The sequence below is a fragment of the Pseudonaja textilis genome, chromosome 3 (assembly GCF_049901715.1).
Source record: "Pseudonaja textilis isolate UNSWEBS1 chromosome 3, rPseTex1.2, whole genome shotgun sequence".
NCBI lineage: Eukaryota > Metazoa > Chordata > Lepidosauria > Squamata > Elapidae > Pseudonaja > Pseudonaja textilis.
Window position 1 is genome coordinate 89,449,722 of NC_141992.1, and position 18,837 is coordinate 89,468,558.

Consider the following 18,837-nt stretch of genomic DNA (forward strand, 5'->3'; position numbering starts at 1 on the left):
GGTGAAGGTATTGCTTATTGTCCATGTTTAAACCAGAATATAAAAATGTTATATGTACCACAGTTAAAGATGAATTTACTTTCTGTAAGAGTATTAGATAAACTAGGATATGTAGTTACATTTAAGAATAATAAGTGCATACTGGAAAGAGACAACAAAAAGGTAACTGCAGCTTTAAATGGAACATTATATGTCTTACATGACAGTAAGAAAGGGGAGGCACAAACTGTATTTAATAATATCAAGCCTCATGATGAATGTATCCATTTATTGCATAGACGTTTGGGGCATGTGAATTTTAAAATGCTAAAACGTACAGTAGAGTTATCTGAAGGAATAAGGTTAAAACCCTGTGATAAGTATTTGCGTTGTAATGTCTGTTGTGAAGATAAGAGTAAAATAATGCCTGCAAATAGGCTAAATGGTTTCAAAACTAAAGAACCTTTAGAAGTAGTATTTGCAGACATTATAGGTCCAAAGAAAACCCAGTATGGGGGTGCTCGATATATACTGAGCATTATGGACCATTACTCTAGATATGGGTTTTGCTACCTAATGAAAAGCAAAACTGAAACATATCAACACTTCTTCAACTGGCTAAGGTTTGCTGAAAGAAAAACCAAACGGCAAATTATAACCCTGGTGACAGATAATGGCATGGAATTTGTTAATAGCAAATTCCAGAATAGGTTAAAGGCAGCTGGAATAGCTCATAAGACATCTGCACCATACAGACCACAGCACAATGCATTTATTGAAAGGCGAGGCCAAACATTGCAGGCGATGACCCGTACTATGTTAACTGATTCTGGGTTACCTGATTCTTTGTGGGGGGAGGCCACAATGTGTGCTAATCATTTATTAAATAATGTGGTTAACTCAACTACTGGTGAAATACCATTCACCATGTGGCATGGCAGGAAGCCTGATTTGAGTTACCTGCACACATTTGGTGCACCAGCATGGGTGCATATCCCTACACAACTCAGGCGTAAAGGGCAACATAGAGCTAAACAATTATTCTTCGTTGGTTACCAAGCTAACCATAGGGCATATAGATTTTGGGAGAAAGGCACATCTAAGGTGTTATGTAGTGCTAATGCCCAATTTCTAGAGCACGTAGGATGGGATAAGTTAGAGCAGGATAACAATAACGAGGTGATTATTGAATCATATAGAAATCCCATTAAGTATCCCTGTAACTTTAAAAATAATGTAAAGGAAGAAGTACAGGAAGAAGCACAGCCCCTAGAGGAAGAAATAGCTGAGGATGAGGAACAGGTAGTAACTCAACCAAGCCCAGTAATACCCAGAAGGACTACACGTATTTCTAGACCGCCTGATAGATACCAGGCTAATACAGTGTGCCAGGAAAATAGAATCCCAAATACTGTGGATGAGATAAGAAGATATCCTTCTAAAGAGAAAGAAAATTGGTATGCAGCTATCAATAAAGAATTGAAGTCTCTGAAGGATATGAAGGTGTATGAGAACGTGAGATTACCTAGTAATGAAAAACCCATTGGCTGCAGATGGATTTTTAAAATAAAAACAGATAAGGATGGAAACACAATCCATAAGGCAAGGTTAGTAGCCCAAGGCTTTAGACAAAGTGCAAAAGACTATGATGAAGTATTTGCACCTAGTCTGAAAGCAGCAACTTTAAGGGCAGCATTAGTGTGGGTAGCAAGCAAGCAATATATAGTTAACCATTTAGATGTGGAAACTGCTTACTTGCACGCTCCACTAAGACATACTGTTTATATGAAAAGGCCTAATGGATTTAAAGGAGACAATAATAATGATAATGATTGTTGGTTATTAAAAAAGAGCCTTTATGGTCTTAAACAATCGGGCTATGAATGGAACCAGTATATTGTGAAGAAACTGACCAATATAGGGTTTAAAGCTGGTTTAGCCGACCCATGTCTATTTAAGAGAGAAAAGAATGGGAAGATATCATTATTATTGTTGTTTACTGATGATATTGCTCTGATGACTAAAACTAATGATGAAGCAAATGAAATAATAACATCATTAGCCAAGAAAATAAAAATCAAGCAATTAGGGGAGATAAAGAGATATCTAGGATTGAATATACTGAGAACACAGAAAGGTTTTAGGATATCTCAGGAAGATAAGATATCCAAATTGCTAATAGATTATAAGATGGAACTTTGTAAGCCTGCAAAGACTCCAATGAGTCAGGATATTTGCAAAATGGATACTCAAAGTCCCAAATGTGATAAGGCATTATATCAATCTTTGATTGGTAGCTTATCATATATTAGCAATTGGTCAAGGCCAGATATAGTTTTTAGTATTAATCAGCTGGCACGACACAATAATGATCCGCTTCAATGTCATTGGAATGCATTGAAAAGAATCCTAAGATATCTTAAAGGAACATTACACCATGCACTGTATTTAGAACCAAAAGGTGATCTCATATTGAGTGCTTATGCAGATGCTAGTTTTGCAGCAGAAAGAGATACTAGAAAGTCGACTTCAGGAACAGCCATAATGCTGGGTAAGATGTTAATAGGCTGGAAGTCTATAAGGCAACAGCATATAAGTTTGTCTACTATGGAGGCAGAATTCTCCTGTTTATCTTTATTGTGTACTGAGTTAATTATGTACAAACAAATGTTGAAGGATATGGGTATAACTGTAAATTACCCCATAGTTGTACATGAAGATAATCAGGCAGCAATTAAAATGGCCACTAATATTGCAGTTAAAACGAGAAGTAAACATACAGATTTGAGGTATCTTAATGTAAGACAATCTGTACAGAGTAAATTGATACAGCTGGAGTACTGCATGTCGGAGGACAATGTAGCTGATCATTTTACTAAAGCCCAAGGTGCCATTAAGCATCTAGAGAGTTGTGAAAAATATGGGTTTAGAATGTAAAGGCATTACATATTTATATCACCCAAAAGGGGAGAATGTTGGGTATATGGATACACCAACCAGGTTTGGGTTGAATAAATATGTAAACCTAGGATTAAGTGTTTTGTAGCTTTAAGCAAGAAACTGCAATGTCATTGTGGGTGCGGTTGCAGGCAGTAATATAGGTAGGAAGGGAAACGTAATAGCCCCGGCTTCTGGATGCACCTGGTTCTGTTCCTGGTCTGCTGCCTGCTGGAACGTCTATCTGCTTACTTTGGAGGCTACTGTGCCAGATACCATTTCAACTGAACACAAAGACTGTTTTCTTGGTGAGCTGAGGATTCAGCATTGTCTTTGAGAGAAAGGTATCGGGAGGAGAAGATTTACAAGCAGATAAAGACATTGTATTTACTGTTAATGGACTTGATAACTGGATGGATATACTGGATAATGATATATGGACTGAATGACACTTCTTAATCTCTGTGTGAATTAAATAACTATTTTAAAACCACAAACAGTGTTTTTGTCTCCAGTGTGTGTATACTCTTGGGCCCACTCTCTCTCTCATTTGCCTGCCTGGCTTGACTGCTGCTGCATACTCTGCTTGGGGGTTTATCCCCAAACACTAACAGACTGCTGTTCATTGAAATGCCCTAAACCTCTAATTTATACATCTTCGTAAAATCCTATTACTTATACTTTTGTTTCTTAACATTTGAATTCATCCTTCCTCCCTCAATCTCTAATCAAACCTTAAAAAGCTAGATAGCAAGGAACAGCTGTAGCTTTCCATTATAAGAATACAAAAGATGTAGCTAATATATTTCTACCAGCCCTCCAGCTTCTAAAATAAAAGACTCTGTCAAGCCAAAGGTGTGAAGGGTAAAGTTATATAGCAGAGTACTTAATGAAGAACATACAAAAGTTGGAAATAAAAGCTCCAAAAAAGCTAGAAATAAAAAATTGACATTAACCCATAAGGCTGTTTAGCTTCTGTGTGGGAGTTGTGTATACCCCAAGGTGGACACCTTGCCACAATACTGAGCCAGGCAAATATCAAGATGCTAAGAGTGTGCATGTTATTAGCAAGCTGAAAAGCAGCCTTGCTTGCCAGCTGAAAGTGGCAGAGGGAAAAATGGTACAGTAACTTCATTAGCATTACTAAGCTCAGCCAAGTATATGCAGAATTCAGAACATGAAAATCTAGGAATTTTCAATAAGTCACATTGAAAATCTAGCAATTTTTAGTAAATCAGTAAGTCATATTCGTTAACATAAGACTTTATATTAACATAAAAATATTGTTTTGACTGTCATTTAATTACTATTCTGTCTTAGTTTCAAATTGCATTTTATCTGTGTTTATTTGGAATGTAACAAAATAATTTCTGACCCTTTTTCCTATTGTGAACTTTTCAAATAGTAAGTTTATTATTGCAAAATGTTTCAAAGGGCGAAAGGGTCAACTGCAGATGGCAATTAAAAACATGGTCTGTAATGAGGAGAATTTTTTTTCCTAGGCTGTGCTTTCTGTGATATGAGCAGACCAAAACTGAGTGCTTAAATATTGCTGCAGGATGCTATCTTTGCTGTGAGATTGAACATAGTTGGGCAAGAGACTATGGATATTCTCAATTATGCAAGTCATGTCTGTGGAGATTCTCAATCATGTAGGTCAGGAGTGTCAAACTCAAGATGACACATTGTCATGTGATGTATCATAACTTTTTCCCCCTTTCGCTAAACCGGGGGTGGGCATGCTTCTATTCGATTCGATTCTATTCATGTTACATATATCTACCACTTATACGAACAGACTGATGCTAACTGATTGTATATATCTCTTTTTCAGAGAGGGCCAACAGTCACCAGAACAGTGGCAGAAAATGTATGGGAGATGCTCAGGGAATGAAGTATATCACATTAACTTGGAAGAGAGTGTGTTTTTTGCTGAATATGAAGGAAAGAGTTTTACATACGCATCTTTCCATGCCCATAAAAAGTAGGTTTAGTTTCTTATAGTGAAATGTAATCAAGATCCTTTTAGAAATTCCCCTTTTGAATGAAACTTTGACTTTGGGTTCCATTGATTAGAAAGATTTGTTTTTATTGAAGCGGCTAGTATATATTGACATGTAAAAGTAAAAAGCTGAGGCTGCAATATTATTACCATATTCTTTTGCACTAAAGAGTTGGTAATCAATGCTTTTCTTTCTTTTTCCCCTTTACCCTACATTTTCCCCCTTTCCTTCCCCCTTTCCCCAATAATTTCATTTACTTTTTTATTTTATAGCCTGATAAACTTTTGCTCCACTGGGTTTTCATAGTATTGTTTGGCTCAATGTAAGAAGACGAGCCTACAACTGAGGGGATATTGGATTGCCTCTGGATGTAGGCTGTAGAAGTAATCTTGATTAGTTGGGAATCTAAGACTGTTAAGTTGACCTCTTTTCCCAAATTAAACATTAAAATGCAAAAAGAAAGGAAGGAAGGAAGGAAGGAAGGAAAGGAAGGAAGGAAGGAAGGAAGGGAGGGAGGGAGGGAGGGAGGGAGGGAGGACCAAGCTCGAAGGATAAAAGCCTTGGGTGGATGACTCATCAGTGAAGTATGTTTCATTGGAAGCTAGAATTTTAGTGAAGGGAGGCCTCCATAATCCAGAGATCCTTTCTTTGGAATGTTTTACAAAGTCGCTACATTTTCTAAAAGCAGAATAAAGCACATTGCTCTTGAAATGAATTGTATACAGAGTCTTAAGCAGCTAAAATGGATCTAAAATATTTATTGTCCCTCTTGATTTTATTGTAACATGAGATGCGAAGGAATTGATATAAGCACATATACTGCATGCTGTTCAATTTTTCCTAACTAAGTTTCTTTTTATTTTTGGCATTAGGTTTGGTGTTTGTTTAATCGGTGTTAGGAGGGAAGATAACAAAAATATTTGGCTGAACCCAGGTCCCCGGTATATTATGAGTGCTTCAGACATATGTTTTTATATTAACATCACAAAAGAAGAAAATTCTGCTTTTAAGCAACAAGAGCAGCATCGGAAAAATCACCCAACAAGGTTGTTTTATCATGGTCCTTCTCGGCTGCCAGTGCACAGCATAATTGCTAGTATGGGTAAGCCACACTGTGATGACCCGGGGCGTTGCTCAAAGGCAACACAGTCAGATAATCAATAAGAGTCCCTTTATTATCTCCAACTTTGCCTCCAATGTCCAGGTTACTTTCTGGCTGGAGAAAAACTCTTTCAGGAACAGCCTTTGACTGCAAGAAATTAAGTCCAAAACATGGTCAACACAAGCTGTAACTTAAAGTCCAAACAAGCCAAACTGAAGTAATTAGTGTGGCAGGGCAGGAGCAAGAATTTCAGACTTGAAGGCACAGCAAAACTTACACGGTTGGAAAGACACCAGGAGTACAGATAAGCCACAACAACACAGGATAAAGTCACATTTGCTCCCAACAGCCTGCCACACGCAGCCTGCCTTTCTTATCAACTTTGTCTTCCCAGGTGTGGCTAATGAAGAGAATCAAGGCCCTTTCCTCCCCCATAAGTCATGCAACCCACATTGCTCTCTTCTCCATTCCTCCCTGCGTGCCCTAGGATGAAGAGGTGATGGGCCTGGTTCTTTCTCTGAACTCTCTCCTTTGTTCTCTCTCTCCCCTGCTCTGCCCAGTCAAACTTTGCCCTTCCACAGCCAACGGAGCCACACTCCCATTCCCTGTCAGCTGTCTGGCTTCCTCCTCAGATTCAAACTCTGACAGGGGCATGACACACACTAAGTAATGTTGCCTCAGTAAAGGTAATGGTATGTGGCAAGGCTGTCCAAACTTGGCAACTTTAAGACTTATGGATTTCAGCTCCTAAAATTCTCCAGCCAGCATGAGAGCCAGCAATTCTGGGAGTTCAAATCCTCAAGTCTTAAAGTTGCCAAGTTTGAAGATCCCTGGTATGTGAAAAATACCTTGAGGGAGGGGGAGGGGAGGGGAAGAGAAGCTGCCTAGGGAATGTTAAATAAGAGAGGATAATAGGCAGAAAAAGAGAGTTAGAAAGGAAGTTCTCTAACTTCTCAGGCTGTAAAAGAGACGGTGAGAAATTTGTACCTTCAGTCTTGCAAAATTATGTTAAGGTAACCTTACAATAAAGCAGAATTAGTTCATCTGGTTGTATTTCCTACCTGGTCTACCTGAGAGGGCTGACAGTTTTAGTACTGAAATAAGCTTAAAATACAAATTTTTAGTGTTCTTCAAATAATATACCCAATGAAGTAGAGTTGGGGAGAACAGTAGAAATGGAATACTGAAACTTCCATTTAAATAACTGAAATGGTGCCTGCTTTTCATTCCATCAGCCCAAGTTTCCATGTTACTGAATCAAATATGAAACTGATTTTATTGTTCACTCTCCCATTCTGGGAAATTCCTTCCTGATGAGCAGACACTTTACAGAAAATGAAATCATAATTAAGGGGATTTTTCAGGCTTTGCAGTTACCAGCAAAATGAAGATGTCAGCACATTGTCTATATTGCGGTAGGTTATTTAGCAAAGGATGGAGACAGAAGCAGTGAATAATCCTGTCAAAGGACACGTTTATTTGTATCCTTTTCCTTACTCATGGAAGATTTCTCTGAACAAGGATTAACTTGAAATATAACATAAATAAAATAGAGTTTACTTTTTCTCTTCTGGAATTACAGTCTCTCAGTAATAAACAGTCTTCTGTTACTTAAGCCACTCCCTGAGCTAAGGCATTTAACAATAACATATTGTCTCAAGGGAAAGTACTTAAGGGTAAGAGTGATAATCTTAACGTTGTTAATAATAATGTTGTTAAGGGATTAGGTTCAGTTACACATTTCTTGTGTAAGACTTCATTCTATTGTTGGCCTATCTAATAGCCTGGTCAGTGAGATATTCCACTGACTTCACCCAGCATCAGTGTTTTTACTCATCCATCTCCATCTTGGTTTTTCCTTGCTTCTCTTCTTGGATGATTGTATGCTTGCTTCTTCCAGCAAGCTCTGTTTCTGGGAATTCTCCAGTTTATTCTTCTGTTTGTTGTCTCCCATACTCAGTCCTTCTTGGCTCTGGTGGTAGCTGCTCCCCTGACTGATCCAAGAAGTTTTTGTTGCTGCTGTGTCAGTCTTTATGTGATGACCATTCAAGTGAACTGAGAATGGGGGTCATAAAAGATAAAAAGAGGATGGAATTTGCAAACAAGCAGAAGGAACAAATGTTGTCAGTGGCAGGGTCCCAACAATGCCACCCCCTCCCTTCCAATATTGCTTGCCCACAGCCAATAATCTCCAGTCTCAGATGGTGCACTTCAGATAGCTCCAGCCCACCTGCAAGGCCTTGGAGACTCACTAAACTGGCAGCTGAGTATATCAGCAACTTCAAGGAAAAATAAAAGTCCTATACCTTGATCACCATATACTCTTCTTCTCATACATTTGATGGACTATGATGACTTCAAATATTTATTTAGGAATTTTTAAAATATTTTCAATACTAGTGCTATTAATAATAGGCAGCTTAGGTGCAATCCCAAAGCAACTGGAACCCTATTTGAACACCATCGATTGACCAAATCACTATCAGTCAATTGCAATAAAACAGTATTGCTTAGAAAAAGCTTACATCATACTGAAAATAGAATAACGGAGTTGGAAGGGACCTTGAAGGTCTTCTAGTCTAACCCTCTGCTTGAGCAGGAGACCCTGTAACATTCTGGACAAATATTCTTTTATTAAGAACTTACAGTGTTGGAGCACCCACAACTTTTGAAGGCAAGCCATTCCACTGATTAATTGTTTTTACTCTCAGGAAATTTTTCCTTAATTCTAAGTTGGATCAATAGTAGTGCTATTAATAATAGGCAGCTTAGGTGCAATCTGAATTCATGTACCTGTCTTCCTTTTCCTTCCATTACCTATTTTCTTTCCTAGGCTCTTTGAACCTATCCATATGTCTCTTCTGCTCAGCAAAGGGTTTTAAAAAAAACAATAACAGTTTATCTACAGGGAAGCAGCTGTAAATAGATTTTTTTTCCTGCCTATTAAAATGGCTCTTTTTTTGGAGAGCCATATGCTTAGCAATAGTTGGTCTGCCACAACGTTCCACCCCGCCCGCATATCATACCACTCAGTCTAAACCACAAGTATTGACTAGTTTTTGCTGCTATACTTGTTATAGTGTGGAAGGAGGAAAAACTCAGAAAGAACCCAATCACAAGCAACAAATCTAAGGTCCAATCACATTGTTTAAAAGAAGGTATATTTTTGTTCTGAATTTGAAACAAAACACTCAGATGGGTTTTTTGCTTCCAGCTCTAAATATTCAAAATAAACTTTGCATCCAGGTTTGTTAGCATTTAAAATCTTGTACACTCCTCCTTGATAGGCTTTTTAATTTTCATGGTCACATCTCAATCAAACAGAATAGAGCTGGAAGGGACCTTGGATGAAGCCCCTACAACTTCTGAAAACAAGCTGTTCTACTGGTTAATCCTCACTGTTAGGAAGTTTCTGGTTAATACCAGGTTGTTTCTCTTCTTTATTAGTTTCCATCCATTGTTTCTTGTCTTGCCTTCTGGACCTTTGGAAAATAAGTTGACCAGAGGTGATATTCAGCAGGTTCTGACCAGTTCTGGAGAACCGGTAGCAGAAATTTTGAGTAGTTCGGAGAACCAGTAACGGAAATTTTGAGTAGTTTGGAATATCACCTCTGACTGGCCCCGCCCCATCTATTCTCTGCCTCCCAAGTCCCAGCTGATCGGCTGGGTTTTCTTTTGTTGCCCTGCACAGGAGAAGGAAGCTGGAAAGCAGGTTAGTGGGGTGGGAATGGAGATTTTACAGTATCCTTCCCGTGCCACGCCCACCAAGCCATGTCACACCCACCAAGCCATGCCCAGAGAACCAGTAGTAACAATTTTTGAATCCCACCACTGAAGTTGACCCCTTATTCTTTATGGCAGACCCACATGTCACCCTTAGTCCTTCTGGCCATACCCAATTCCTGCAACTGTTCTTCACATGTTTTTGTCTCCAGGCCTTTAATCATCTTAGTTGCTGTTCTTTGACCTTTTCCAAAGTCTCAGCATCTTTTTTGTAATGTGGTAATCAAAAACTGGATGCAGTATTTATAAAACGGTACAAATACTTCTCATCACAAATTTGATTTTAAGCCTCTGTTGATACAACCAAGGATTGTATAAGCTTTTTTGGCTGCCGCCGCCCACTGCTGGCTCATGTATAAATGATAGTACACTAGGACTCCAAGGTCCCTCTCACAGTTACTGTTTTTGAGCCAGGTTTCGCCTATTCTGTACTTATGCCTTTGGTTTTTCCTGGCTAGGTTAAAACCTTGCTTTTCTCCACATTAAACTACATGTTGTTGGATAGGGGCCATTGTTCAAAAGTCTGTCAAGGTCTTTTTGGATCCCAAGCTTTTTTTTCTGGGGTATTGGCTATTCCTGCCAGCTTAGTGTCATCTGCAAATTTGATGAGTTTCCCCTTCTACTCCCTCATCTAAGTCATTTATGAAGAGATGGAAGAGTACGTCATTTACAGTATGCTGATATGGCTCTCCCTCCTCCCTTCAAATCCTAAATCATTTTCATTTTCGTCTGTTGTCTTCTGCCCCCAGGTACCGTTGCTATAGATTTGCAGGATACAGGCTGTAGATCTCCAAACGCAGCTACATTAACTCTTCCTTCAGAAGCACCTAAAACGGGCAGAAGGCCAAGCATTGCACCTGTTCTGGAGGTTGCAGACACTTCGGCACTTCATAGCTGTGATATCTTAAATGATCAATCCGAAGATGAAGCCACACCCTCTGATGAAGAAGTGTTGAATGGTCTGGAGTATGTAAAGTGCACTTTAAGTGAATATGTTTTTAAACACAACAATGCAGAAAAGGGAAATTAGTAGCTTGTTGCAGAGTTCATTTGAGACATCTCCAGATAGCTCTTGTCATGGTACCGAGTAGTGGTCCCAATCAATTCAAGATTTTGAGACTGTAGCTTTCTCAATAATCCATTTTATTGGGTACATCATATCGGCACATTCACATGTAAATCCAACTCTAAATATTTCCCAGTATAATAAAAGATATAGGTATCGCCCACCCACCCCTAGTGTCACTGGTTATGTTGACCAACCAGATAGATGGCAGACTACTCAGCTACTCCCTCCAGCTGTTATGAGTTCTCATTGAGATAACCTTGATTTGCACAGATTTTATTGCTGTTATGTCTAGCACCTGGGAGGAAATTATCCCACCCCCATAGTTCCTCCCTCCGCCCATATGCATGGCAACTTAGAAACAAAGTAAAAAGAATACGGCTTCAGCTAAAGTCGTTTTGAGAGGTGATAGCCCCACAATATATACAAGTAGTCTCATTTAGCAACCACAATCAGGATTAGCTGTTCAGTTGTTAAATGAAGGGGTCCCTAGTGAAACCGCGACTGTGCTTGTGATCTTAATTCAGTTTTTGCTTGCTTTACACTCCTGCAATGACCACAAATTTACTTTTTCATCATTGCCATAACTCTGAACAATTGCTAAACAAGGACTGCTTGTGCTTGGGTTAAAGTAGGCCTACGCAATCCGTAATGGGGAATGGACCACATTGATGAATTAAAATTCCCCTCATCAGCCACAACCTGACACAGAAACCAGCTGTTTTCTGACTAGCAGAGCAGTGGCAACATCAGAGTGGCCACAGTGAATGTATTAATTAAAAAAAAAAACAAACACTGATGCCATATGTTGTGCAGACATAGTCTGAAGGGTCTGATAGTAACAAGATGAAATTAGGAAACAATGAGAAACAGCAGCAAAGCCATATAATACTTTTATAGTTCACAATAAAGTAAAAATAAAGTTTTCCCTTGTCCAGACATATCTGACTCTAAGGGACAATACTCATCTTTGTTTCTTAGCTGAGAGACCTGGCATTGGATGAAGATCCTTTCCATGGTCATGTGGCCAGCATGACTATATGCTGAGGTGCACAGAATTCTGTTACCTTCCCACCAAAAGTGGTATCTATTTATCTACTCACCTTTGCAGGCTTTTGAACTGCTAGGTGGGCAGAAGCTGGGGCAAGTAATAGGTGCTCACCCTGTCGTGCAGTGCTTGGGTCTCAAACCAGATGGACAGTTTTCTAGCTGACAAGCTCAGCATGACAAGCAAGCTGTGCCCTTGTGCCCCTTTTTACAATCAGTTTACAGTATAAAATAATTCAGTTTTTACAGTATATAACTGAAATTAAAATATAAAATGAAAAGACACTCAAATTCCATTCAGTTACATAGTACTCCATGACAATGACCAAGCACGGGTGCAATTGTATTGGAATCAGGGTAACTCTTATGCTGGTGTAAATACTGATTAAATAGTTTTGGTTTGACAAAGGATTCAGCAAAACACCTCTAGAAATGTTGTTATTGGTGATCGTTTTCCAAGGCTCCTTTTACAGCCTCCCTTGGTGCTTGCAAAAGCAGAAGGGACTTCTGTGCATGTGCAAAAGATGCTGCTGTGTGCAGAAGCTTTTGCAAGTTCGGAGTGAGCCTATGAGGTGATACCACACAACCCACAGGGAGACACACTAGGTTGCTTAAACCAGACCCTCCCACTTGATTTCAACGCTGTGACCTTTGCAACCCAAAGTGTCTCAATCAAAGCAAAATAAGGCCACCTTAGGCGTTATATTATTATATATTTTTATTTATGTATCAGTTTTTTATGGCCACCCTTCTCGATAAAAGTGATTCTGGGTGGCGTACAATAAAGCCACAATTAAACCAGTTAAACCAGACATCCTCAATCCCCAGTCCATGGACCACCACTGGTCCACGGCATGGCAGCAACTGGGCTGCACAAACAAGCAGAGCTCCATCCATGGGATGCAGACAGCATGCAAAACTACACCCCCTCCAGGAAAACCTCCATGGAACCAGTCCCTGATGCCCAAAAAGTTGGGGGCCACTGACTTAAACAATAAGCATGGCTAAAAGCTAAATAAATAATCCTAGATCACACAATCGGAGATGTTATTAATACAGCCACTTATTTAACTTATATAACTAGTAAGTGAACCAACCCTCATATTTGAGAATAGTGAGACTTTCTAGGAGTTACAGCAAAAAAGTACAGTAAATACTCCAAAAAGTAGCAAGTTTATTGCACACAGACAAATACACACCATCCCTATTTGAGTCATGGCTGAACATTAGAAAGTTCAAGAGGAGAGAGATTTCACACCGAGAAACAACTGGCTGTTTAGAGAGGCATTATGCTGCTTTAGAGTTACAGGATTTAGTGTTAAGTATCTCTCAAGTGTCTGCTTAAAAAAGAGAAGTCGCTGTACATGTCAGACAAAAGAAGCAAAAGGAACGGGTGTGCATATGCTGTTGAATGCAAAAAATGAGATCAGACTCTTCTTTCTTCTAGGTATTTGAAAGGCTATCCCCCTTATTCACCTTACATAGGAAGTTCTCCTACTTTCTGCCATTTGCTCCATGAAAAAGTGCCATTTTGCTGCCTGAGATTAGATAAGGTATGTAGATACAATACTGCTGTGCATATATTTGTTTTTAAGAAGAAAAGCACTTAAACCACATTTTTGAATGCAAAATTAATACTGAGTCACTTCAAGTTGTGGTTTTGTTCACCATTCTATTGGATAAATCAACCGTATGGCTGTAAAAACACTGTGGTCATATTAAATTTAAGAGAATAATCCACCCACATCCTAAAGTATTATTCCTGCTGAAATGGAATTTCATTTTAAAACTTGGGCTGGGTTCCAGTTTCAGTGACTGTTGTGAATAGAATTGCAACGTCAAGTGCTCAAATTCTAGCTTTGTTTTTTTTAAAAAAGCTTTTGTATGCTTATATACAGCTAAGCATAGCCCAATTTTATTTCAGCATGAGGCGATGCAGGTTGAGAAAGGAAAATATTTTCTCATCCATGGTTCTCTTGTTTGGTACAGATAGTTCTCAACTTACAACCATTCAGTCAGTGAATTTTCAAAATTAGCAATGGTGCTGAAAAAAATGGACTTACCACTGGTCTGCAAAGTTATGGCTGTTACAGTGCCAGTATTGCATTGTATCATGATCAAAATATGTGCACTTGGCAGCCCACCTAACTTAAAACTGCAGGGCACTTCAACTCTCCCCTATCTATGTCCTTTCATGCACCCTGAATAAGGGCAATCCTTGGGGGAGTACTGAGGCTGAAATTCAAGTAAAACCCCTGAGCAGTCTCTATTTTAGTCCTAATGCTACTGACAAATGTCTCCTCAAGCCTCATACTGTGGTCAGCTACTACATTGCAAATCCTCCCATCCTGTACTTCATATAACCTGCCTCACACATCATCTTCCTGCTGCTGAGGAGGACGTGCCTGGCCTGACTTTATGAAAGGCTACTGAGGCTTCCAGAGACAGTTCAATTTTTTTGTAGCCCCAGAACTGGGGCATACCAAGAAGCCTCTGGGTCACAGTCTATTCTTGCACTTGTGCCAGACTAAAGCATCCCCATAACACAGGTACACCCTGTGCTGGGCCTCCCAGGGACTCTGCCAGCCCATTATGGCAGACCTGCACTTCTTACCTGTGACTTTCACTTCTTCCTGCTTAAGGACTTGTGGGTCTGTAATCATGGCAATAAATAGGATTTCTGGGATTGTTGTCACCAAACAATGTGGTTATCTAACATCATGATTTAGATCACATCACTTAACAACAGAAATTCCAGTCCCAGTTATGGTTGTAAATCAAGGATTACCTGTATGCCACATTATATAAGCTTCCTATCCATTTCCAATCCCACCAGGGAAATATAAAACCAAATCTTCCATGTTTTTCAGGGAGGCTTATTATAACGAGTTTTGCCAATATAGCATGGAATTAGTGTATAGTACACACCAGTATTTAAAATGTGAGGCTTTCCTTAAAGATGTAGCTAGTGAAGATTTAAATATATCTTAAATAATTAAAAGCTGGACATAAAATGCTACAAATACTTTCAATCTACTGTAGGTATACTTTGAGGCATACCTATACTATGAGGTATACTTTAAAAACATTTTCTGAGAAGCAAGAAAATTTTACAACAAACAGATGATAGCTATTGTACTATTATTTTTTCCTGTGATTTTTCTGGGGTCTGTTTTAATTAATTGATTTTAGGGATGCCAGCATAATTACTATGAAGATGCCAAAGCTTATGGATTCAAAAACAGAATCATTATAGTTGCTGCGGAGACTGCAGGAAATGGACTCTACAACTTTATTGTACCTCTCAGGGCTTATTACAGACCAAAGAAAGAACTCAATCCAATTGTGTTGCTGCTGGATAATCCGTAAGTAGAATGTTTGCTCTTTTATCTCAGAGGTACATATTTAGATTTGGAACTAGAACTTTGTATGTATTATGTATCATTGATAGCAAATTTAATAAACATGTTTTAATTCAGAAGGATTTCATCACCAATACTTGGAGACAGTCATTTATAGGAGAAATATCTTTTTTTTTTTATGCATCAAAGATAGAAATACTCAGTATTTGAAATACCGAGATATAATTTTGCTACAGATAAATGACTTTGGATGCCATAGTATCAGGCAAAAAGAATCAGGATCATTCATGTAGGTTGCAATATAAACAATATTGAAGGTTATACACAAGAATCTGGTCAGCTAATGGTCAGTACTAAATTAGTGCTATATAAAGTCAATGAAATTCAGGAGTAGGGATGAGACTTAAGACTCTGAGAAGCTGAACTTAAGAGTCTGAGAGGCTAAACTGATGACACATTTTGCTCTATCCCCAGTTCCACCTCCTTTTCTCCTATACATACCATGTTTTCCTGAAAAATATGACCTACCCCAAAAGTAAGCTGTAGCTTGATTTTTACACTTGCTCCCAATATAAGCCCTACCCCCCAAAATAAGCCCTAGTTAAGACCTGCCCAATCCAGGTGGGGCAAGGTGCACGGATAAAAATGAACCTAGAATGGGGATGGGGGTGGTGGTGGAACTGCCCTACTTACCAGGCTTTGCACACCCTGACACCTACCTTGCCTTGCCAGCCCACTTCTGTGGCCGCTTGTCAGTGCTTGCATGCTTCGCCCCCCCCCGCCTCTATTTTGCCATCATCTGATATGGAACTCTGTTGCCAGCTGCAGAGACCTTTCCTGAAGGCCTCTGATGGTGACATGAGGCCGAGGGTGCCATACACATCAGTCCAGAGCCTATTTCTCAGCTGCAGAGACCTTTTCTGCAGGCCTCTGACAGCAAAACAGAGCCTGGGGGCAACGTGCGCAAACCAGCAGCGGGCTCCTGCTAGGTGGGGCTGTTGATGCTGCTGCCACAAAGTGAGTCAGTGAAAGACACAACACACACACTGAAGATAAGACACCCCCCAAAAGACCGGGTCTTATTTTGGGGGAAATTTGTTTAGGTTAAGTAAGTTAAACAAAGTTTTCATATTATATTAGTACTATCCTCATCATTCTACCACTACTGCTATTTTACTTTAGTTGGAGGGATTTTGCCTCAATTATTTAAGTAACTTTCCAGGCTATGGGCTGTATGTACTTGCCTATTGGTATTGGAAATAAGTTGTATTGAAGATGATTTTGTAAACAGCAAAAGATCATGATGCCATTTTCTTGAAAAAGAAATCTAATTTTGACATCACTGTAGCATGAAATCATAAAGAAAATCTGTAAAACTTTATCTGAATTGTTGGATCTTTAAAATATTCCAGTCAAGATTTTAAAAAATCTTTCTCTGCTACTCATCCATTCTTGGCAGACATCATGTCAATTTGTTTTTTTAAAAAATTTTGGACCAATAAACATATATTAACAATATGTCTCTAGTGAAAGTTATATCTGAACACTTCAAATGTGCCCAGTTGCTTCACATTCTGGCAATTTAAGCACCCAGAGAAAGTACAGGGTTAGGTTTTTATTTCTTATTCCAGAGGTGCAACAACCACAGCATATCACCATCTCTTTTGAAGTTCCTAGAGTACTTATTGCCATGTTTTCAGTTCTTGCAGTATACTTACCACATCCTTTAAAATCCCTGAAATGTCAAATAATGGATCCCTATTTTTGAAATGTAGCCCTTGCCGTGTACAAAACCTGGTATGAACCTGAATGTTGCTCATTCCTACTTTATGCCATATAATGCAGAAAAGCCAACTCCAGATAGTTCTCGACTTATGACCAAAATTGGGAATGGAATTTCCACCATAAGTTGTCATTTTAAATTGTAAATTGAGTCATCAATTATTTTACCATAATTTTTATCATGGTTGTAAATCCAGTGATGCAATTGTAAGTGCGAGTCCAGCCTTACCAATGGTAAGTTTTGCCAGAAACCAGCAAAAATCATAACAAATTGCAATCATGTGACCCCTGAATGCCACAACCTGTCCTAAATGGGGAGCCAATGTCAAGCACCCAAACTGCAAACACATGATCATAAATTTAAGTATATATTCTAACTGACTTTCAGAGGCCATCAATTCAAACTGTTGTTTAAGCAAACTGTGATTAGTCAAGGACTTCCCATATATAATCATTGGTATCTTGAATCTATCAACTCTTGTAGATGTTTCGGATCTCTCTTGTATAGGAGTTCGTTCTCTCTCTCTCTCTCTCTCTCTCTCTCTCTCCCTCCCTCCCTCCCTCCCTGTTTAATATTATATCTAAGTTTAACTGGAAATCTCATTGTACACTGATATTTTTAAGGTAGAAGTATAGGGCCCTCTAGTGTTTAAGTGAAATTTTAAGGCTCATATTTTAAATACTTTACATGAACTTTGATATATGATATGATTTCTCTATTATAGTTTTAATTGCATTTCATCATAGTTCCTTATGGCTTTTAGCTGTATTTCCTTTTTTTCCTTTTTGGAGGAAATTTATCAACACTCCCAGCACCAATTATTATGAGATCCAACATCCAGCATAACAGATATTTTAGGGATCATTTTTTATGTTTGTAATAAATACAGTTTACATGTAAACTCCTTAGTCATCCCCATAAGCGTAAGAAATATCTATTTGTGTGCCTCACTATTGCTTAAATGCCATGGAATTGGTACCATTCCATTCAGCTCTTTTTGTACTCACCATACTACAATGTATTTTGAAACAGGAAATACTTGTAAACTGTTATTTAAACTGTAAAGTAAACTTAATACAATTTTTTAAAGAAAACATCCCTAATAACTCCCCATGCCAAGTTGGGAGATAATGAGAAATCCAGTCGAGAAAACATGCATAATATCTATTAAGCACAATAGACATCGCCTTCTTTGCCATAACCAAATTTGTATTTTTCAACCAGCTATACAATACCAAATGTAGCTTTTATTTGCATACGTACATTGTTCCAAATTGAAAACCAACTCCAAATGACTTTGGATATCTCACAACCATCAAACAAAGTTATTCCAGGTAGTCCTCTACTTATGAACACAATTGAGCCCAACATTTCTGTTGCTAAGCAGAAGATGATACACCGGGTGGACTTTGTTAAGTGAATGTTGCCCCATTTTACAAGCCTTCTTGCCACTGTTGTTAAGTGACTAACTGCAGTTGTTAAGTTAGTAACACGGTTGTTAAGTAAATCTGGCTTCCCCATTGACTTTGCTTATAAGAAGGCAATAAAAAGCTGATCACATGACCTCAGGACACTTGCAACCGTCATGGATATGAATCAGTTACCAAGCAACCGAATTTTAATCGCGTGACCCTGGAGATGCTGCAACGGTCGTAAGTGTGAAAAATGGTCACAAGTAAATGGTCACAAGTAAGTGTGAAAAATGGTCACAAATAAACAAACTGTTATAATCAGGGACTTCCTGTACATCAAAATCAATAAAAGATGGCAAGTGT

The 18,837-nt window shown here is 38.7% G+C and overlaps 1 protein-coding gene across 1 annotated transcript in view; it reads left to right on the forward strand.

The window, feature by feature from the left end:
* KCNT2 (potassium sodium-activated channel subfamily T member 2) overlaps nucleotides 1–18,837 on the forward strand; it is a 239,011-nt gene that overhangs the window by 179,276 nt on the left and 40,898 nt on the right. The window contains exons 17-21 of the mRNA XM_087930344.1: nucleotides 4,751–4,900; nucleotides 5,792–6,021; nucleotides 10,554–10,770; nucleotides 13,365–13,470; nucleotides 15,110–15,282. Coding sequence (XP_087786470.1) covers nucleotides 4,751–4,900; nucleotides 5,792–6,021; nucleotides 10,554–10,770; nucleotides 13,365–13,470; nucleotides 15,110–15,282 — 876 coding nt within the window. The remainder of the gene's footprint in view (nucleotides 1–4,750; nucleotides 4,901–5,791; nucleotides 6,022–10,553; nucleotides 10,771–13,364; nucleotides 13,471–15,109; nucleotides 15,283–18,837) is intronic.